Below are 22,662 nucleotides of genomic sequence, written 5' to 3' on the forward strand. Positions count from 1 at the left end.
ACTTCACTCGTTGATCCCCCCCACCCGTGTTGAGGACACGGTCTACCTGACACTGACCGTTTCATCTCATCCACACTGTTCAACCACCACACTGCATGTGACAACATTACACTGACTCACCCACTCCACTCGCACACTTGCCCACTTACGCATTGGTCAAACTACTAACTTTTTGCTTCTTCCCTCGCACTGCTACAATTTGGAACCCTAACCCATTGTCTCTTCCCCAGCATATATAATGATTGCTGAATGCAATAAATAGGTGAACTCCTTATCTATGCTACTTTCAGGTGCACTTTAATGCAAGATCCTGCTGAAAGGAGACTTTGTGAGGCTTCCCTGGGTAAATAAATCAAATTGTAGATGTTAAGGATGTAATGACATACATTACTTGTTGACTTTATGGGTGGTTTAATTAAATTAACATTTATTTTTTATGATTATTTTACACAAAGGCAGAGGGCAAATTTGTAGTCACCATGCAATTGTTCTACATCTTATCTCTTGTATGTGGATCATGTAAAGATCTGTTCACGACAGACAGGGAGCCGAACCGATGGGTTTTCTGGTGCGGCTGGTCGGCATTGGTTTTCCCCATGCCTTTAAGTCACCAATAATGCCGTCCCCAGCTTGGGTTGGACACCTGTGCAAAAAACTTCAATGCTCATCAGGTTGTTCCAGTTTCAATAAAATGTCTTGTCAGTCACTCTTGGGTGCAAAGTGCAATATATAGGCGCTGCAATGGTGAGATGTTAACTTCCTCCCCTGCTTTACAGGAGGTCGTGGGTTCGATCCCAACCCTGTATATTTGAAGTTTGCATGTGTGCATAATCTTCCCGTGGTTGTGTGGATTTTTCTCTGAGTCTTCTGGTTTTTCCCTCCACGTTTAGAAACATGCGTGTAGAGTATTTGACTGCAATACATTTCCACATGAGCTACTTGGTTGAGCTGTCATTTGTGGCCAGGTCATTTCTGAAAAAGAGCTACATAGCTCAGTGGGCCTCACCTGGTAAAATAAAAAGTTTTTTGTTATAGTTTTTTATGTTTGTATATTTGACCCGTTTTTAACCAGTTACCACATTAATTCATTTGGGTTTTCATTCCAGAGCATAAAAACACATCTTTATGTTTTGTTTCCGGATATGTGGCGGTTAATACTGGTTTTGTGTTCCGTTTTTTTGGTTTTGTTTGACCCTCTGATGTAATTGTGTCCCCTACTTGGTGTTGTGTTGTATTGTGAATGAAACAGGCCTGCAAGAGGGGCGACGTGGAGATGGTCCGGTTGTTGCTGGACAACTTTGCTGACTGCAGTGCGATGTTGGTGCAGCAGAGCGCAACCCAAGCTCATCAAAAACTGTACACCAACCAGATTATTTCTGAGATGATTGCCAACAACAGACAATTGTAAGTGACTCTTCACACTCCTCCCGGGCTAAGTGACTCACTGGTAGAGCACCTCCGATTAGCACGGTTGGCTACATAGAGTGCAAAAGAAGTTCTGCGTACATATAGAGTACAGCGGCGTTCTTGATTAATACAGTGGCGTTCTTAATTCATATGGAGAGATGTGTGGTCTGTTGGACAAACTGGATCCTTAGAGGTTATGAGAAGCTGAATTTCTCGTGGCTCAGTCAAGATTCCTCAGTGTGGTAGCCTAGTTTTAACATGGGAATATACCCATAATGTGAAAAAGTCTGCACGCGTGCACATAAGGGTTTCAATAATTATAAAATGGCTTTATGTGGAACCGTATCTATCATTATTTGAGAAAAGCCTAGCTGAGCCTAAGACCTTTTTAGTGGGGTTCCATTTGTGATAGTTTGGCTTGAGAACCCCCCAAAAAACCTCCAAGAATATAAGTGAATAACACTCAAAAGTTCCCACAGAAGTGTCTATGAACCCACTTACTGGATTTCAGTCTCCTGGCCACCTTAAAGCCCACTGTCTATGGAATATTTATGCAAATGTACATGAGCCATCAATCCCTCACTCCAAACCGATGAGATCCTGGATTCAATCCAAGTTTTGGCCACCTGATTAAACCCATGTTTTGGAGTTTAGTAAGTTGATACTCTCAGTGTAATCACTGCAGATCACAACAATGCAGGTCACCACAATACACTCACCAACTCACACGCCCGCCACACTGCAGATCACAACAATACAGGCCACAACAATACACTCCAACACCAACTCACACACTCGCCACACTGCAGGTCAAAGCATTTCATTTTCTGATTCTGTCCACACTCTGCCCCAGTAGGAAGAAATGCAAAGAGAATTGTTTTGACCTGAAGTGTATGGCATAATCGTCGAATACATGTAATTCGCATTTGATAACAAGGAACTAAATATTCACAATGTACTTTTTACAATTTAATTACACCAAAAGCATTAGTGGACAGTTTAGTCTGAACCACTTGCCATCGCCAATCGAATAGATGGTGGAAGTCTTGCGCTTCACTGCGTGGGAAAGGCCAAAGATTTTTCCTGATTGTTTAGATTTATTTAATTTTTATTTGTGCAATAAATATAAAATAAGTGTGCAGAATGAGAGGAGACGAGCCATAGCATGTGCAACTATATCTATGTATGTTGAACTTCTTTCGCACCTTACGTAGCCAACCGCGATAATCGGAGGTGTGGGGGAAGGACAACAAACTAAACACACAGTAGTTCTAAAGAAATTAATTTTCATTATGAGACCTCCTTTGCCAGTAGCAAGATATAGTAATAGGTTTTTACCCTTTTATCTGGCAACCAAAATTTACACCTTTATACAAGGGATAATGTTTGCAACAACCACAACACAAGCAGTCAAAATGCAAACAAAAAGAGACAAATTTCGATTTAAAGCTTTCGTGACTGCAGGGATTCATCTTCTTGGTTCTTTCGGTAAAGTCACATAGAATGGAAATAAAATAATACAAATAAAACATAATCAAATAAAATTCTCACGATGTTTCGGCCACAACACAAGTAGCCTTTCTTCAGGTGAAGGAACAGAACTGTCGGGACGACAGCACTTCAATGAACACTGCTAAGCTTGGCAGCGTCTTTTAAGCTGGATGGGAGGAGCATAGCGCCTTGACGAAGGAGTTTACATATCAACAGAATAATTTAGCATTTAAGTAGCTGTGTTAATGTGTTGGATTAGTACGGTGTTAAAGTCAGAAATTAGCATGTAACTGGGAGATTAGCATGATGTTAGTGTGAGGGATTAGCATGTAACTGGGCATGGAAGTAGCTATGTTAAAGTCAGATTTTACATATCAACAGAGGCATTTAGTATATTGACGCTAAAGAACTGCAACTACCCAAATATACAATAAGCCGATGTGAAAGAACTAAGTATAAACTACATCATAATAAATGTACTCAATATATTCTTCAATAAGTTGAGCTATTAACATAAAGTAACTGGGTATACACTACACTATATAATGAATACCATATAGTAAACTGATAAAAAAATAAAATATAATGTTATCAATAAACTCAATATACTCTCCAATCAGCTGAGCTACTAACAATAAGTCGTTATACATTACAATTCTATGTTGAAAAAAGTGGCGATTTCTTTTTTTTCTTTTTAACGTTAGCACCATGGAAAGCGACGAGCTTTGTTCAGACGGACGAGTCCATCTATGCTCGGAACGGAGGAGGGGGGAGAGAGAGAAACAGCCACGATGTGCTGCTCTGTCCTGTGTTGCGTTACAACTATGCTATAAACTAGATTACTATACATTACAATGTTATACCTTCCAATCTAAACTACATTCTATAATATTGTATACACAGCCCAATGTAAGCTCTAACATGCATTATATGTCTCCAACTAAACTTTTTTCTACATTACATGACTATACACCTTAATATACACTGCCATAGACAAACCCCACCCTTGAATTATACAATGCGTTACTATACACTACCCTATACTTTAGACTATAAAATATTAGACTTGTAATATTACAATATGTATTATTCTACCAACCCTACTGTATACGACACTGCTGTATATTCACTATACAATTACGATACAATATATTGCCTTATGAATTATGTTAAACATTACACTGTTATACTATTTATTATTATACAACATGCTATAAACCATACCATTGACCGTCGTATGAAAGGTATTAAGAGGTAGTGCCAGCGAATGAACTGCGGTCTGAAAGTCACCGTAAAATACAATCAATCAAGAACCGAAATGGTTTATAACGTCTTTTCAATGGTTACTAAGCCAGAATCCATCTTCTCGGTTGAAATTGTCCTTGTGTTTGTATATGTGGATAGCCTCATGAACGAATCATGGTAGCCAGATGGCTTGCAAAGAACCTCTGTCTTGGAGAAGTCAATGTCACGTGAGCCTACTGAATTATAACAGTGATCTGCCACGGCCGAGGTGTTGGTCCTACCGTGTTTAAGGTCTGCTTTGTGTTCACGAATGCGGTCCGAGACATGTCGTTTGGTTTCTCCAATGCAACTACTACCACAGAGGCAACTTAGTTTGTAGACGCCCGGGTACTGTATGTCTGGAACCACATCTTTTTATTTTATTATTTTATTTTATTTCCATTCTACGTGACTACCGAAAGAACCAAGAAGATGAATCCCTGCAGTCACAAAATTTAACCGCCTCTACGGGGAGGGATTCCACATAACCTGGAGATCCTTCAACAAACTCTGGGATAAGAAGGCTCAGCTAATCGAGTCTCTCACCTTTCCAAAGAGATGCCGCGACTCTAAGGTAATACCAACCGCATTAACACTAACCTCAGCTGCTGTAACTTCTTCTAATGCAAAACGAATTCTATATAAAACTAGCTTAGCTCTTTTATCAGAAAAAATCAGACTTGCGCGCACCGAACTAGATCAGTTAGACAAGACACTCTACAAATCACACTTATCATTGACGGCAACAATGTCCACATCGGATTGGGAACATGTAGACAATATGACTGCCTCTTCAGCTGCCACTATGTCGACCAAATGTAAGGACAATTTGATTTCCAAATTCAACCGCCTCTCCAACAAGAAATTGGACCCACACACCGAAAAGATAAACGTTAACAAAGTCGTAATTAATCACAGTAACAGTTCTATTTCTGATGGTCTGAAAACCGTTTTAGCTAAAGGACTAAACTTTGTAGTCACACCTAGACACATACCAGTTAATTATATCATTGTCCATATCGACGTGGCACTCAAGGGCCTGGGTCACACCACTGCAGACGTAGCAAGATCTGAAATCGCTGCAACCCTCAAAAACGCTAAGATGCCAGCTAGCAACATCAGCAAAGATGAGCACTTTGAATTCTCAATTAAAAAAGAGGGATGACATTGTCATCCTCTCAGCCGACAAGGGCAATGCCACTGTCATCATGGACAAAATAGAATATAACAACAAAATTCAGGAACTACTCAACGATGGCAGCTATACAAAAATACGAAGAGACCCCACTAACAGCCTCGTTACTAAAACCAACAAAATCATTTCTGATTCAACAGCATTAATTGATCAAACTAAACAGTTCTCGTTGAAACCTTCTGTGGCCAGGCCACCAAGATTATATGGCCTACTAAAGATACATAAAGAAGATACACCCCTTTGTCCCATCGTCTCTACTATCAACTCCCTCACCTACAAACTGGCTCGTTTTCTGTCTGAAATCCTGCGGTCTTTTACTGGAAAAACCACCTCTGCAGTACTAAACTCTACTCACCTGGTATCGACAATCAAGGGTATTTCCCTGTCCCCAGACGACCTGCTTGTCAGTTTTGATGTGGTTTCCTTATTCACCTAAGTTCCTGTACCTGACATCATTGCAATCATTGAAGACTTGGTTCATCAAGGACTGCATACTACTGTACCCCCCCCCCCCTGGTGAGACACTGCTTAACCAACACATACTTCACCTGAAATGGAACTTTCTACAAACAAACTGAGGGCACCCCAATGGGCTCCCCCCTATCTCCGGTTGTAGCCAACGTTTTCATGGAGAAATTTGAGACTGACGCCATCCAGACTGCCACGCTACGCCCGACCTTATGGAAGAGGTACGTGGATGACACTTTTGTCATCTGGCCACATGGCCGGCCTGCTCTAGGCCAATTCCTCGACCACATCAATTCCATACACCCAGCCATCAGATTTACTATGGAAGTTGAAAAAGATGGCAAGCTACCCTTTTTGGATGTCCTAATTAAAAAAGGAGACCTGATGGTTCAATGAGCCACTCTGTCTACAGGAAAGCTACCCATACGGATGCTTACTTAAAACCAGATTCCCACCACCATCCATCCCAGAAGAATTCCCTCATCAAGACTCTATACCATAGAGCCCAATGCATTTCCGACCAGGAACACATTGCCAGTGAACTCAAGCACGTACACCAAGCACTCAAGGCTAATGGTTACTCTGACTCCACAATCATCACTCCAACCATGAAGAAGGGCCCTCTTGAGGAGCCTTTTAAAACCATTACTTTACCCTACATTGCGGGGATCACAAAAAAGATCTCCAAAATCTTGAATAAACACAAGATCCAGGTCCGTTTCAACACATTACATAAAATCCGTGATCTGGTTCCGTCTGTAAAAGATGTGATTCCGGACATACAGTATCCTGGTGTCTACAAACTAAGTTGCCTCTGTGGTAGTAGTTGCATTGGAGAAACCAAACGAGATGTCTCGGACCGCATTCGTGAACACAAAGCAAACCTTAAACACGGTAGGACCAACACCTCGGCCGTGGCAGATCACTGTTATAATTCAGTAGGCTCACGTGACATTGACTTCTCCAAGACAGAGGTTCTTTGCAAGCCATCTGGCTACCATGATTCGTTCATGAGGCTATCCACATATACAAACACAAAGACAATTTCAACCGAGAAGATGGATTCTGGCTTAGTAACCATTGAAAAGACGTTATAAACCATTTCGGTTCTTGATTGATTGTATTTTACGGTGACTTTCAGACCGCAGTCCATTCGCTGGCACTGCCTCTTAATACCTTTCACACAGCGGTCAATGGTATGGTTTATAGCATGTTGTATAATAATAAATAGTATAACAGTGTAATGTTTAACATAATTCATAAGGCAATATATTGTATCGTAATTGTATAGTGAATATACAGCAGTGTCGTATACAGTAGGGTTGGTAGAATAATACATAGTGTAATATTACAAGTCTAATATTTTATAGTCTAAAGTATAGGGTAGTGTATAGTAACGCATTGTATAAAAGGGAGTTTGTCTATGGCAGTGTATATTACGGTATATAGTCGTGTAATGTAGAAAAAAGTTTAGTTGGAGACATTAATATAATGCATAATGTTAGAGCTTACATTTGGCTGTGTATACGATATTATACAATGTAGTTTAGATTGGAAGGTATAACATTGTAATGTATAGTAGTCTAGTTTATAGCGTAGTTATAACGCAACACAGGACAGAGCAGCGCATCGTGGCTGTTTCTCTCTCCCCTCCTCCGTTCCAAGTATAGATGGACTCGTCCGTCTGAACAAATCTCGTCACTTTCCGTGGTGCTAACGTTAAAAAGAAAAAAAAAGAAACCGCCACTTTTTTCGACATAGAATTGTAATGTCGCTCAGCTGATTCGAGAGTATATAGAGTTTATTGATAACATTGATGTAGTTTATATTTTAGTTGTTAACAGTTTACTATATGGTATTCATTATATAGTGTAGTGTATACCCAGTTACTTTATGTTAATAGCTCAACTTATTGAAGAATATATTGAGTAAATGGATTATATTGATGTAGTTTATACTTAGTTCTTTCACATCGGCTTATTGTATATGTGGGTAGTTGCAGTTCTTTATATATTGAGTAAATGTATTATATTGATGTAGTTTATACTTAGTTCTTTCACATCGGCTTATTGTATGATATGTGGGTAGTTGCAGTTCTTTAGCGTCAATATAATAAATGCCTCTTGATATATAAATTCTGACTTTAACATAGCTACTTCTGTGACCAGTTACATGCTAATCCCTCACACTAACATCATGCGAATCTCCCAGTTACATGCTCATTTCTGACTTTAACACCCTGCTAATCCAACACATTAACACAGCCACTTCAATGCTAAATTCTTCTGTTGATATGTGAACTCCTTCGTCAAGGAGTCGTGCTCCTCCTACCCAGCTTAAAAGACGCTGCCAAGCTTAGCAGTGTTCATTGAAGCACTGTTGTCCCGACAGTTCTGTTCCTTCACCTGAAGAAGGCTACTTCTGTTGTGGCCGAAACGTCATGAGAATTTTATTATTTTATTTCCATTCTACGTGACTTTACCGAAAGAACCAAGATGAAAAAAGAGACCTGATAATGATATGCACTGTCCTTGAAATTCATTGGTCCACTCGCAAGACCGCTTTTCTTAGAGCCTAGTCTCCACTGGTGTTGGACCAGATGACGCCAAAAGGCGTACAACTCAAAAACAGCGCACTATCAGACTATTGAGAGCTTAGGGTAAGCATTTACATTTTGAGACCTCCTTTGCCAGTAGCAAGATATAGTAATAGGTTTTTACCCTTTTATCTGGCACCAAAACTGACACCTTTATACAAGGGATCATGTTTGCAATAACCACAACACAAGCAGTCAAAATGCAAACAAAAAGAGACAACTCTGATAATGATATGCACTGTCCTTGAAATTGATTGGTCCACACCCGAGACGGCTTTTCTTAGAGCCTAGTCTCCACTGGTGTTGGACCAGATGACGCCAAAAGGCGTACAACTCAAAAACAGCGCACTATCAGTGTTGAGCTTGGAGTAAGCATTTACATTATGAGACCTCCTTTGCCAGTAGCAAGATATAGTAATAGGGTTTTACCCTTTTATCTGGCACCAAAACTGACACCTTTATACAAGGGATCATGTTTGCAATAACCACAACACAAGCAGTCAAAATGCAAACAAAAAGAGACAACTCTGATAATGATATGCACTGATATAATGGTAATGTATTGATTCTATAGCAGTAACGTCTCATTTCACGGAGTGGCGTGGTGAGGCCTAGTCCCATTGAGAGCCGCCGGCCTTGCCTAGATTGCCTAGCCGGCCGAGGTGGCACCTTGGCCTGCTGGGGTTGGGCTGCTACCCCCCCCCTCCCCCCACCATCCCCCCGCCAGCTGTACAATAGTTGTGTAGTGACATCAGGGATGTCACTGTATGCTGCTGGCCTGAGAGAGCCGTGGCGTGCGATGCACTGTCATCGCGTACACCCTGTGGGCGGGTGTGATACCAGCCCTAGCGGGGCTTTGTGAGCGCTGGGTTAGTGCGGGCATCACGCATAGCGTGTAGTGCGAGCTCCCATCAGGGGCAGTGGGAGAGTGTCAGCCCAGGGGCAGGGTTACCCTGGGCCATTGCATCTCTGGTTGATCCCGTAGACATGTGATCCAGAGTGTCCACAGAGAGGCTCACAGGTGGGGGGGCTAGGGGGTGATCACGTGTCGGGGGAGAGCTCTCGAGAGGGATGGAGAGGGAGCTAGAATGCTCGAAGGCGGGCGGGGCCAAGAGAGGAGTGGCCCCGACCCGGGGGGGGATATAAGATGGGTTCCTGGGAGGGACCGGGGTCGCTGCATTCTACAAGCTGAAGCTCCACGTCTCCAAGCTGGAAGCTCTACGTCCTACGAGGTATCAACACGTCGTCGGGGACCCAAGTGAGGGTCTTGACCCTTTGTAGCTATAACTCCTACATATAGAGTAGTTTTCTAGGTGGTCACCAACCTAGGCTGTATCTGGTGAAGGGGCAGTTACCCCTTTGTGTTAGCGGGTTGATGTTACAATAAAAGTGTTGCCTCTAAAGAACAACATCTGCAACTCGGTTGGACCCACTACAACTGGTGTCAGAAGTGGCCAACACGCTAGTTTATACATCTAGCTGTAGACTATGTCTACGCATCACAGATCACGTACCAGGACGTCGGACGGTGAGGACGAGGACCTCGTGCCGTCTACAGCTTTGGAAGATGCGGGGGAGATGCTCCCAGCATAGCAGGGCGCCATTCGGGCGATTGACGCTTCGCCGTCAGCGGAGGCAACCCTCCGGGAGGCACGGAGCTCCTCCACGCTGCTACTTTGCTCCACGTGGAGTTCTGTCCCAGGGTCTCACCGGTGAAGGAGGGAGCTGCGATGCAGCTTGGGGACTACGACTCCGCCGCCATTTCGCAGCTGCCGGCGCGGAGCGCGCAGCCCACCAAAATTGAAGACGCGCCGTCGACGCCAAGGGACATCCCGGCTCTCCAGCGTAGGCCTCTCTTTGCTGGAGAGTTCGCGGCTACTAGTGGCGACTGGGTGGCCTTCAAGCGGCGGTTCCTCACGAACGCCAGCTTGGCGGGGTGGACAGAGACGGAGGCGCTGCGGGCGCTACCTGTCGCTCTCGACGACGACGCCCTTGCAGCATTTCTCGCCATTCCGTCGCCGGAGAGGTGTCCACCCTCACGCAGGCTTTCGACCAGATGGCGTCTATTTACAAGCCTCCGGCGAACGCGCGCCATAAATTCGCCACGTGACGGAAGGGGGAAGGACGAGTCGGCCCTCGCCTTCCGTAGCGCGCTTTTGGTGCTGGCGAAAGCCGCCTTCCCAGAGATGGACCACCATGGCATCAATGCGTTGGTCCTGGAGAGATTGCTGGCCTTGGCGGAAACCCTCCACATCATTATTCCAGCCGAAGATGATGACATCTCGTCCATCAAGGTCGCTAAGTGTATCTGAGCCCAGCTACTTCTACAACGGGACAGGGCATAGGTGATGTGTGCCGTGTCCCGCACGGGGCCGGGCCGCTTTATGGAACGGAGCCCCTTTTTGCATATGCGTCAACTCGGGGTGGAGGCGACCGGCGTGGCGATGGTGCGTGGTGAACAGTCGAGCAACGGCGGCCAAGGTCGTCGTCTCACTCTGGAGGCGGCCGTGTTACCTGCTACAATTGCGGCCTGCTGGGGCACATGTCATCAGGCTGCCGCGTATCACAACGGCGCCTCCCGGCATCACCGCCATCCTACGCTTCCTTACACCGTGAGGCGAGTCGTGACGCACTCTACACTCGACCCCTGGCCTCACCTCACCCATCTAGGCGTTTTGATTCGCGGCCCGATCGCGTGTCGGTACGGGGGATTTCTACGCGTAATCATGAGGTTCGTCAGCTCCGACCGGATCAGTGGTCGGAGCTGGCCCATCGAATGGTGGCTGCGGCCGCGGGTTCATCTACCATGCTTGGGTCCATTGAGGGTGTGGAAATAAGGATGCTATTTGACACGGGTGTGTCGGCAACTATCATTTCGGAGCTGATTTTCAATATTTTGCCCCTTAAGTGTCGGGTTCTAGACCCTGTCGACGTGCTGTGTTTCACCGCTGACGGCGGCTCATTGAGCATCATTGGTCGGATAACGGCCGAGGTGCGCATCGCTGATGTTAAATTATCGGGACACATTCTTGTCTCCACGTCACTGGCTGTTCCATGTTTACTTGGAACCGATTTCCTTGGTAGGATGCCATTGGAAATCTGCACTGACCGTGGCTGTTTGAAATTGCTATCCGGACGTCGTGTGGCATTTTTGCCTTCCCCTACCCGGTTCTGTGCGGCCAACGCTACATTGCAGATGTTTGTTCCCCTCCGCTTGAGGAAGTCGCTCGATTTGGGTGCTACGGGGTACGCAATTGTAGCTCATACGTTAGTTTCCAATGACCAGGAACCTTTTATTCAGGTTCTTAATGCTGGGTTGGACACCACGGTCACCCAGGAGGGTACGGTGTTGGCTCATGCATCACCGGCACGTCATGCGTGTGCAGAGCCTTACACACGACGATCCCGGGGTGTGGATCATCCTTCTCGCCTGGAACCGGTTATCGCGCCGCACGTATTCATTTCATCTCCACATCGCTGGGGCCGAGTGTCCAGTGTGTCTGGCGACCCGGGGTGTGTGCCCACGGGGGTTGGTCCCGGGCGAAGCGATTCTGTTCCACTCCCAGGTGCTGCGCGACTGATGTCCCCTGCGCGGCCGTGCATGCCGGTTTCGCAGGCTTCGAGAACGGAGGATTTGTCGACCCGGCCTACTGCTCTCCGTGAGGAGCTGGGTTCGGTGGAACATTTGCATATTCCCCCCGGGACCTCCAGGGTGGGCGGGACCTCCAGGGTGGGCAAGCCCACCTTCCCTGGGGGCCCGGCATCACGCACTCGCTCAAAGACTCGTTTTTCGTGATACCCTTGCACGCACGCTCCCACGCTGTCAGTTGCTTGTCGCGCTCGCTGTGTCGTGGCGGTTATTGGCTGATCCTGGCCAACATTGAGCTCACGAGCGTTGTTACACGGTGAAGGTGGGAGTTGTGATGGTAAGGGGGATCCCAAGGGGTTACGTTATTTTGTATTGCTTGTTGTTGGGGTGTTGTTATGGGTTTGTTGGTTTACACCCTTCTCCCTGTTGGTTTGTATATTTGTGGATAGTGTAATTTTAGTACAGGTGGGTTGGGGTATTTGTTTTTGTTGAGGCACACTTTTCTTGCATTTCAATAGTTTATTCGTTTAGAGGGGGGAGTTGGCAGCCGGGACGGCTGATTGCTACGAAGGGGGGGGGGGGGGGGGGTGATGGAGTGACATCGGGGATGTCACTGTATGGTGCCTGCCTGAGAGAGCCGTGGCGTGCGATGCACTGTCATCGCGTACACCACGTGGGCGGGTGTGGTACCAACCCTAGCGGGGCTTGGTGAGCGCTGGGTTAGCACGGGCACCACGCATAGCGTGAAGTGCGAGCTCCCACCAGGGGCAGTGGGAGAGTGTCAGCCCAGGGGCAGGGTTGCCCTGGGCCATGGCACTCTGGTTGACCCGTAGACATGTGATCCGGAGTGTCCACAGAGAGGCCCACAGGTGGGAGGGCTAGGGGGTGATCACGTGTCGTGGGAGAGCTCTCGAGAGGGATGGAGAGGGAGCTCGAATGCTCGAGAAGGCGGGCGGAGCCAAGGGCAGAGCGGCCCCGACCCACGGGGGATATAAGGTGGGTCCCTGAGAGGGACCAGGGTCGCTGCATTCTATAAGCTGAAGCTCCACGTCTACAAGCTGGAAGCTCTACGTCCTAAAAGACATCAACACGTGGTCGGGGACCATAGTGAGGGTCTGACCCTTCGTAGCTGTAACTCTTACGTATAGAGTAGTTAGCTGGGTGGTCACCAACCTAGGCTGTAGCTGGTGAAGGGGCAGTTACCCCTTTGTGTTAGGGTGATGTTACAATAAAAATGTTGCCTCGAAAAAACGTCTGTGACTCAGTTGGACCCACTACAGTAGTATCAACGGACTATAGTAGTATCTACCGACTCTATAGTAGTAACTGCACACATTGGGGTGGGGGAGAAGAGGACATCACACTATGAAGAATTTACCTCAGTGTTGTTTTCTTTGCATTTGAACGCGAGTAAGAATTTCTCACCACCACCCCACTGAGTCAGCGTTCTTGTGCATGGGCAGATGCAGCTTTGGCGCCGCCCTCTGCGTATAAAAGGAATAAATTGTTAATTTAACTACTTTAAACTTGACGGATGGGAAATACGAATAGCGCTTTTTTGTCCTGGGGCACATTGCGTGGTATCTAGGTACTTCTTTGATACGTAAATCCCACAGTTTGTCAGTTAAAAGCGTCACAAGGTACTCGCGCAGACAGACGGACAAAAATACTTATATAGGTAAGACTAACGGGAAGTACACACAGACAAAAACAATATTTTAGAGGTAAGATGTCTGTATATGTGTCATTGCGTGCTTCCTACCTGCCCTGTTGCTTTCGTGATGCATTTAGAGAGGATCAATCTGTATGCATATCTCGTTTTATTTTTAGTTTTTGACCTGACACCCTGGACACCTTTATAAGCGAGACCTTCTAACTCTGGACGTTATCCTGGTGAAATATTTAAATAGCACAGCAGAGTGTGTCCGAGGGAATGTATTCCCAATTTCACACAGCAGATACGTACATCACTTTAGAATTGCGAGTGCACATAAGCAAGGTGTGTCCCATCATGTGCAGCTCCATTAAAGTGTGAACGGTGTTCTAATCAGGTGTGTATTTATTCCCACAAGCCCTCCAGGCTTATCCTGAATTCCAGATTCCTCAAGTCTGGCTTTGAAAAGTGTTTGTGTAATTGAGAGAAAATAAAGAAATGAGTCTACCTGGTGCATGAAGACATCTCAACAGGACAAGAAACTGAGCCTGGGATCCTCCCAAACATGTGGTCTTTTCCACATGCGTGGAAGCAGGATGTCTGGAGAGAACCTATGTGAACGAGGGGATAAACCCTTCCTCCTAAGATGCTCTCTCACGTCGAAACATTAACGTGAGATGAAGACACCTTTTTTTGTAGTCTGCAAAGTTCGTGAAGGTACAAGGAAATTCGCATTGGATGCCAGCCTGAATGTGCAGCAAGGACCCTTCACGTTGTGAATATCGCATGTAGCGCCGCTTTTCGTCCGAGCGGCACTCGCCCCGAATGTAGAGCGGGAGGGGGTGCGTGTGGCGTGTGGCGTGCAGGCTCAGCGGTGCGGCGTTGGACAAAATCCAGGAGTACTTTGAGGAGGATGTGAAGCTGCTAGATCCGCTGTTCCCCATGACGTGCCACCGAGTGGGTGACGGCTGTGAATGCAGCGTGCAGTTCGAGTACGAGCCAGCCGACGACCCCCCGGCAGGTGAGCGCCCCTCTGCCACTTGCATGCACCGAGAAGACATTTCTCTGGATGTAACGAAGGGTGGGGGGACTTCGGAGGAGATGCAAAATAATCGTTAGTAGCATCATTGTTGTCTCGGATAATTAAACTAAATAAAACTAAAACTAAACAATTTTTATTTTACCAGGTAAGGCCCTCTGAGCTGTATAGGTCTTTTTTAGAAGCGACCTGGCCACAAATGATAGCTCATTTAAGTGGCTTATGTGGATGGAAAAACCGGAGGACCCACACGACCACGGAGAAAGATAGAGACACACGCAAACTCCAAATACACGGCCCAGCGGTAGCGTGTTCGCCACGCTTGTTGCAGAGGCTCGCAATTCGAGCCCGACAACTGACCCGGTAAACACTACTGTCTAATAACCATTAAAATAATGTGTACTGTTTGCTTCACAGTGGACGTTAAAGGTCTCGTGCTGTCATTAGAAAGATTGGGCGTCTTTGTTAAAATTTTCCAAATTGTACATTTCCGAAAATTGGTCATTTGGGATTACATATGGCAATCATCGCCCCCAACTGTCAGACCAATGCCCACTTGCAGGACAGTGTTGAGTCACATTTTATGGCACAGGGATGTTTGGTATGTTTGAGATGAGATGTGATGCAAGGTGCTTTGAGTTGCCACGCATTTAAGCAAATGGCATATGGAAGCAAATAAAAATATACAAGTAATGAAAACGCAAATGATATGCCTCCATCCCATATTGGTCCTGAAATGCAAAAAATTGTGTCCAAATACCATTGAGGACATGGCTTTACAGGAGTGCATTTTTTCAGCAGCATTGGTTTAATGCCAGCAAACTGTACTGGTTTTGACATGGTGTCTAAAATCATCAACTCAAACCAAACTTAACCTAAATAGCACAATTCGAGCAAAGAATACAATACAAAGTGCTTTGCAGGACAATGAAGGGACTGCCGCAATGTAAACAAGAAGAGTTATATTTCAAAATTACATAAAGTTATAATCAACTAAAAGTGTAATACAATGCATAATAAACACGTAATAAAAGCATCCAAATTAAAAGGCAATCTAAAAAGGTATCCATAGAGTTTTTTGGGTTAGATCACGTAAATATATAAATGTGTCATTGGTAGGGATATTTTAATAAACACAATAGACAGGAAGGACAAGTTCAAAAGGGCTCGCATAATGCACATGCATAATGTACGTTGCCTCGGTAATCTCCCCTCCCCCCTCCAACATTGTGCAAGAGCGCAGAAGGGTGGTCAACACATCTCTGCCTCTATATAAGGAACGAAACAGTAAGACTTCTCAAATCTGGCTGTCACCTGATGAAGCTAGTTGTAATGACTGGCGAAACGTCGTACTCAGTTTGTAAATGTTGTGGCTTGGCTCTCCAACACACCGCTGTGCTGTACTAGTGACAAATTGGCATGTTCTGTTTACGTGACAACCCTTACTAGTTGGCTGTGTCGGGTGGTGGCGGGTTTTAACGACATATTTACATGATCTAACCCAAAAACCTCTTATGGATGATATTGGTCGTGGAAGCCTACGTGTTCAACTAAAAAGGTATGTTTTAAGATTTTTGTTTCAAAACATTTACTGATTCTGATGCCCTCAGATCTTCAGGCAGGCCGTTCCAAAGGCGAGGACCATACAACCAAGAGATCAGTGCCAGAGGACCTGAGGGATCTACTCGGTTCATACCTAAAAAATGTCAGACATGTAGTCAGGTGCCAGCCGAGGGTGACAGCTTCTCATTGCTCAGTGTAACATAGACTAAGTTTTACAGTATTTGCAATGGGAGCCCCAGCTTCATGTAAATGGTGGCCAATTGTGTTAAAGATGTGCATGCATTGATTGAACACTGCATCAACCTCTGTGCAGTAAAACAGTGATTCAGGTTATGAAGAAATATAAGTAACAAACAAGCAGACTTTGACTTCACCTATCTGTTCCTCCACATGAGCATAAAGTATTTTTTACACATCCCGTTAACCACACGGCCTTCTGGAAGAACATACATTTGGCAGCATTGGTTTAACACAAGCAAAACTGAACCTGTTTTAATATTCTGTCTGGTCAGTAGAGCCATTTATTTTGTGTGGTGTATTGTATAGTGTCGAACTAGGACCCATATCTAGCAGAGCCCTTGCTGATAAGTAGCTCTCATTTCACCAGCATTGGTTGAACCGAACATGACTGCTGATGACAGCTTAATGTTGAAACCATACCAGAGTCTGCTTGTGTTGAACCGTAGTTTCAAAGTTTTACCCCCGAGACTGTTTGTGAATGAGTGTCTCGCCCTTCTGGTTGACAACTCCGTGTGTGTGTGCGTGTGTGCGTGTTATGCAGGCTCGAGCACGCTGCTTTTCCTGGTGCACTCCTCTACACAGGGCTGTGAGCGCATTGCGTGCCGCCTCACCGGAGCTTGTGCTGTGCAGGCAGTGGTCCTGAACCAGCACTACCAGCTGCCTCTCTTCCTGGTGAGCACAACACCAATCAAGGGGAGTGCAAAGTGCAGCACGGTGGTGAGATGTTATCTCCCTCGCCTGCTAGGCAGAAGGGCGTACCTTCTATCCTGACCGTGATGCCTGTGTATTTGGAGTTTCTTGATTTGAAGGTTTCGTCACTGCAGGAATCCATGCTCTCTGGTTCTTTTGGTAAAGTCACATAGATAGAAAAAATATTCAAAGAACACGACGTTTCGGCCGCAACACAAGCGTCCATCATCAGGTGAGAAAGAATGATCTGCTGTTGTGGCTTTGACAGGCACGGGAGGGGGGGGAAAGCTTTGTAGAGTTGGAGAAATTAGCATGTCCACACGTCCATGCACGCCACAAACCCTCCCCCCTCTCGCCCGTGAACTCCTGCAACCACCACTCTACAAAGCCCCCTCCCGTGCCTGTATAAAGCCACAACAGCAGATCATTCTTTCTCACCTGATGACAGACGCTTGTGTTGCGGCCGAAACGTCGTGTTCTTTGAGTATTTTTTCTATCTACGTGACTTTACCGAAAGAACCAGAGAGTATTTGGAGTTTGCATGGTTCTCTTCGTGGTTGCATGGATTTTTCTCCGAGTCCTCTGGTTTTGCACTGCACAATTTAAAAACATGCATTTAGGTTATGTGGCTACTATATATTCTGATATATGATGATGTAAGCCACTTTGATACCCTGTCATGTGTACCCAGGTCGACTCTGAACAAGAGTTAATAGCTCAATGGGCTTTACCTGGTAAAAAAATTGTTTAAATGAAATAGTTTTAACCTCTCTGAATATTAATGGCGCGGGTGGCTGCAGGCATCGTGTGAACCCGTTACTGATTATGCAAATTCACCGTGAGCCACATTCTATTCACTGCTGGGTAAAGGTATCCCCACTTCATTACCATCAGGTAATATGCACTGATTTAAACATGTGTAGTGTGGTCAAATACGCGGTGCGCACTGTTGGCCGAGGTCAGGCAGGTGCGCGTTTGCAACGTGCACGAGTAAACGTCCACCTCGTTAAGGGGAGAATCGGGTGCAGATGGGGTCGGTCCGGGGTTGCACGCTGACACGGAGGTGTTGCCAGGGAGACGTGCGATAAGGGGTGATTGATGGCCTGACAGGCCCAAGCCTGTCAGGCCCAAGCCTGTCTGGCCCTAAAGAGACAAGGGAGGAGCTGGACAATTGGGATGGGGATATAAGGATACGCGGGAGAGCGGAGCGGGGGTTCGTGTTGCGGGGAGCAAGAGAGAGAAGATGTCTCGCCGCTGCCGGGAATGTACCTCAACCCTCACAAGTCGCTGGGCGGGTGATGGTTGATCTTCCCGCCCAGGTCGGACGAGTGAGTGGGTCTGAGGGAACGTAGGCTGCGGGAGCGCTGCTGTGTGCAAGCTTTGTGTGAGCACTGCTGTGTGCAAGCTCTGTGTGAGTGCTGCTGTGTGCAGATCCTTGAGTGCGGAGCTGCTGAGAGCAAGAGCTACTGTGTGCAAAGCCTTGAGTGTGGAGCTGCTGAGAACGAGGGCTGTTTTGTGCAGGTTAGCAAGGTGTAGCGTAGATAAGAGTGGGAATTGATTAACAAGTGACCGTAGCAACATTGATAGGAGTGCCTACAACTGGTGCAAGAATAGGCTAATAAAGTGTAAGCAGGTGACCTGTTACAACGTGTCAGTCTGAGTGATTTTACAAGACACTACACATGTATTTCACCACATTGTTTCTTTTCATTATGAAATTCATTTTTCCAAATGTACTCCAACATCGAGACCCCACTAGCACCGCCACCATCGCTACCGCCACTACCAACATCACCGCGGCCACCACCATCACTACCGCCACCTCCATCGCTGTATGTAAAATTTGTGTTGAGTGTGTATCTGCACGTGTTTGTGCATGGGTATCTCCGTCGCCTCTTTCTCATCTCCGTATGTGCCGGTGTAACTGTATAACCATAGCTTGCTCTCTGTATCTCCGTGTCTGTGTCCATCATGTGTACTGCATATGGGCAGCACACACACTAACACGGAGGCATATAAGCACACCTGCCACGTTCTTACAACATTGTCAGTTCAGTGAAGTGCAATTTCTATTTTTTGTGGAAAGGAAGATCTTCACAGCAAAAATTGTCCTCTTATCCATTGGTAATCTTTGGCACTTTTCGCACTTTTTCCTGGCATGTACTTTGGGAAATTTCATCTAATTATCTGCGATATCCTTTACAGATGAGAGGAGTTCATAGGTAAAGGCACCGTTTTATTTCCGATTACCATTGGTTTTTTCCCCCTTGGATAAATGGGGTAAATTTATGGGATCTGCGATGTTCACTGTGAATAAGGAGATATCCCCTGTACATTGTGGTCATTTTGATTAAAATGCTTTACGATTATATCAACTGACAATGGGTCAAGGTCACATTCTGGACATGGGAGCGGTGGTGCAGTGGCTATCACATTGCGCGATAAACCCAACAATTTGTGTTTGATCCCTGGCGACTTCCTCTGTACCTGCAGAAAAACAACTTTGTATTTTCATTCAACCCGGTGCCAGGCATGAACTCGCTCCTCGTCCGTTTCTCCACATCTCCTGCGCTGAAGGTAACAATCCACACAATAAAGCAACACTGCCCCTAGTAACGCTCATTTTTAAGAGAGTCCTATATGAGTAACCAAACTGTATGGGACATCATGGATCTCAACTTTAGCTTAGGTTTTTTTTGTTTTTAAACTATGATGGTATTTTTTTCTAAGCTCTTGCCTAAAGCCCCAAGATGTCAAGCGGTCAGCAATAAACAGCAAGATAAAAGTTGAAATGAGGGTGAAAATGCTTCTTGAATTCAGCAAGGTTTAGAGTATTTGGTTGCTATACATTTACACATGATAAGCCACTTGGTTGAGCTATCATTTGTGATAGCCAGGTCACTTCAGAAAAATAGCTATATAGCCCATTGGGCCTTACCTGGGAAAATAAAAAGTATAAATAGATTGTAGTGGCGCACGGCTGTCATCCATTTGAGGCTGGCATGCGAAGCAGCAGTGGCTGGCTTATTCGTGTGGAGTGCGGCTTACGACAAGCACAACCACCACGGGGCATTTAGCCTTCTCGCTACACGCACGTCTCTGGCTTCCCGGGAGCTCTTTAAATTTTTCAGAAACCATGGTGGTTCATGCAGCAAGACAAACCTTGCCTACCGCGCGGGCATTCCCCCCCAATTTACCATTTTGTGCGAGACGACTGAAGCCCTTGTGCAGAAGAGCATGAAGGTAAAACCGCCGACAAACGGTTCGTTATATGTTCACGATGTTAGTCATAGGGGACCCCACAAAGACTTCGGGTATGAAAATTACCTTGCCTGAATGAGGAATTTGTAGATGATCCCACGGTCTCATAAGAGGATCTCGTCTCTGTCCTAAAGCCCCAAAAAGAATCCCAATTGACACAATTACAGATGGTCCCCGATTTTATGTTTCTGTCATTCACTTTGTCTGGTCCGCTTAAATGCATTACATTGTGCAGCAGGTGAACGTGATGTAGTGCAGCAGGTCAATGATGGTGTGTGGTGGTGTGTCAAGCATGTCTACGTGATGGGGTGTGCAGCAGATCAATTATTGTGTGGGTGCAGCAGATTAACATGGTGTGTGCAGCAGGTCAATGATGGTGTATGGTGGTGTGTGATGTGTGCAGAAGGTAAACGTGATGATGTGTGGTGGTATTTGGTTGGTCAGTGTAGCAAGTGAACGTGATTGTTTATGCTGCAGGTCAATGATGGTGTGTGGTGCTGGTGCAGCAGGTGAACGTGATAGTGTGCAGCAGGTCAATGATGGGGTGTGGTGGTGGGTGCAACAGGTCAATGATGGTGTGTGATGGTGTATGCAGCAGGTGAACGTGATGGTGTGTGCTCACGCCGTGTCTCTCAACGGCTAAGCAGCCACAGAGGAGCGCTCTGCTATCCCTCGGTAGCATTCTCCGCGTGAAGACCCGGGGGCGGCCTGGGTGGTGCAGCGCCTAGCACTCACTCCGCTGCTACTGCACCATCACCACAACTTCAGATTCATTTACAATCGTGAGAGCCGTGCAAGGGAGGTCCTGCACGCACAGTTCATGGGTGTTTCACATTTTAGTTATAATCCAGTCATAATCCAGCATCTGGGCCACCTTGTTTATAAAACTGCCGCATGTTTACTGTGTTATGTGAATAGCAGAAAGTTGTGCATTTGAACTATTTCACGATTACAGAAGTGAGCAAAGTAGTGATGTACAATTTGCTTGATTATGTAACTGCCAACACCCATGGTGATTTGCCTATAATTCCTTCACCGTAGTCATATTTTATTAGATTTACAGCTAAATGTTACTGTTGTGAATTTGAATTTCCCAGTGTGCTGGGCATGCATACAACTGCTCACCCCATTTTATTTGTTAAACCCATGCCACCATGATTGGAGTTAATACATTGTTAACGATGTTATTGCCCACTTTTTATAACATTTGGAGCAATGTATCTTATGGCTTTTCTTTCATATGCAACATATGTAAATCGCCATCGTGCTTGCTTAATGTAACAGTAATATTTAAATAAATTATTGATTTTTTTCCCAAAAAAATATTTTATGCCAAGTAATTTTTACACCTTTGTATGTCCATTGCTAGATGTTGGCCACCCCCACTCCGTGTCAGTTTGCAGTTTGTTTGATCGCACTTTGGCAGCAAGGTGGCTCGGTGGCAGCACTCGTGCCTCACAGTAACAAGATCCTGGGGTTTGGGATCGCGTAAATATAAATGCGTCGTTAAACCCGCCACCACCCAAAACAGCCAATTCATAAGGTTTGTCACGTAAACAAAACGTGCCAATTACTTAGCACACCCGTGTTGGAGAGTAAACAGCATTGTGAACGATTTTCCTCTGTTTTTTCTGGTTTCCTCCCATAACTCAAGAATATACAATCACTGGCATTGACCAGATATTCTAATGCTGAGAAATAATTGCAAATTACACAATTGTTGTCCTTCCCCTGCATCACCGATTAGCGCGGTTGGCTACGTATGGTACGAAAGTAGTTTAGCATACGTACATCACTCGGACGGACACGTAACAAGTCACCTGCTTACACTTTATTAACCTACTCGCGGTAAGTACCCCGCGTTGCCCGGGCGAAAAAGACAGACGCACACATCGACTTACACACACTATCAATGTACATGATTTAAAATAAAAGGCAACCGCCCACCATGGTATGATCCTTTGATTACAAAGCTCATGAAAACTAGGGACAAGGCTTGGGCATGTGCTCAGAAAAGTAATTTGGTCAATGACTGGCTAGAATACAGGATTTTAAGGAATAGATGCGTAAAAAAAATACGGCATGCAAAAAATGCCTACTTTTCCTCCACTCTCCTGGAATCACATGGAAATGCCAGGATTTTTTGGAAAACAAATCTATCGAAAAGGCATCCAAAACAGACAAT

The 22,662-nt window shown here is 45.6% G+C and overlaps 1 protein-coding gene across 4 annotated transcripts in view; it reads left to right on the forward strand.

Annotated features, from left to right (window-relative positions):
* MPHOSPH8 (M-phase phosphoprotein 8) overlaps window positions 1-22,094 on the forward strand; it is a 34,070-nt gene extending 11,976 nt beyond the window's left edge. For 2 of the 4 annotated variants that reach the window (XM_032973193.2, XM_076074875.1), the window contains exons 7-11: window positions 1,250-1,404; window positions 14,551-14,705; window positions 17,068-17,198; window positions 19,710-19,793; window positions 21,073-22,094. In XM_032973193.2, coding sequence (XP_032829084.2) covers window positions 1,250-1,404; window positions 14,551-14,705; window positions 17,068-17,198; window positions 19,710-19,793; window positions 21,073-21,120 — 573 coding nt within the window. In that variant the 3' untranslated portion in view covers window positions 21,121-22,094. Of the gene's footprint in view, window positions 1-1,249; window positions 1,405-14,550; window positions 14,706-17,067; window positions 17,199-19,709; window positions 19,794-20,712; window positions 21,038-21,072 lie in introns of those variants that run through there. The other 2 variants (XM_032973194.2, XM_032973195.2) reach the window with 2 other exon arrangements.
* The last annotated feature ends 568 nt before the right edge of the window (window positions 22,095-22,662 follow it).

Source organism: Petromyzon marinus, chromosome 50 (assembly GCF_048934315.1).
Source record: "Petromyzon marinus isolate PM22_M1 ecotype Great Lakes invasive population chromosome 50, UKy_Petmar_22M1.pri1.0, whole genome shotgun sequence".
Classification (NCBI taxonomy): Eukaryota; Metazoa; Chordata; class Hyperoartia; order Petromyzontiformes; family Petromyzontidae; genus Petromyzon; species Petromyzon marinus.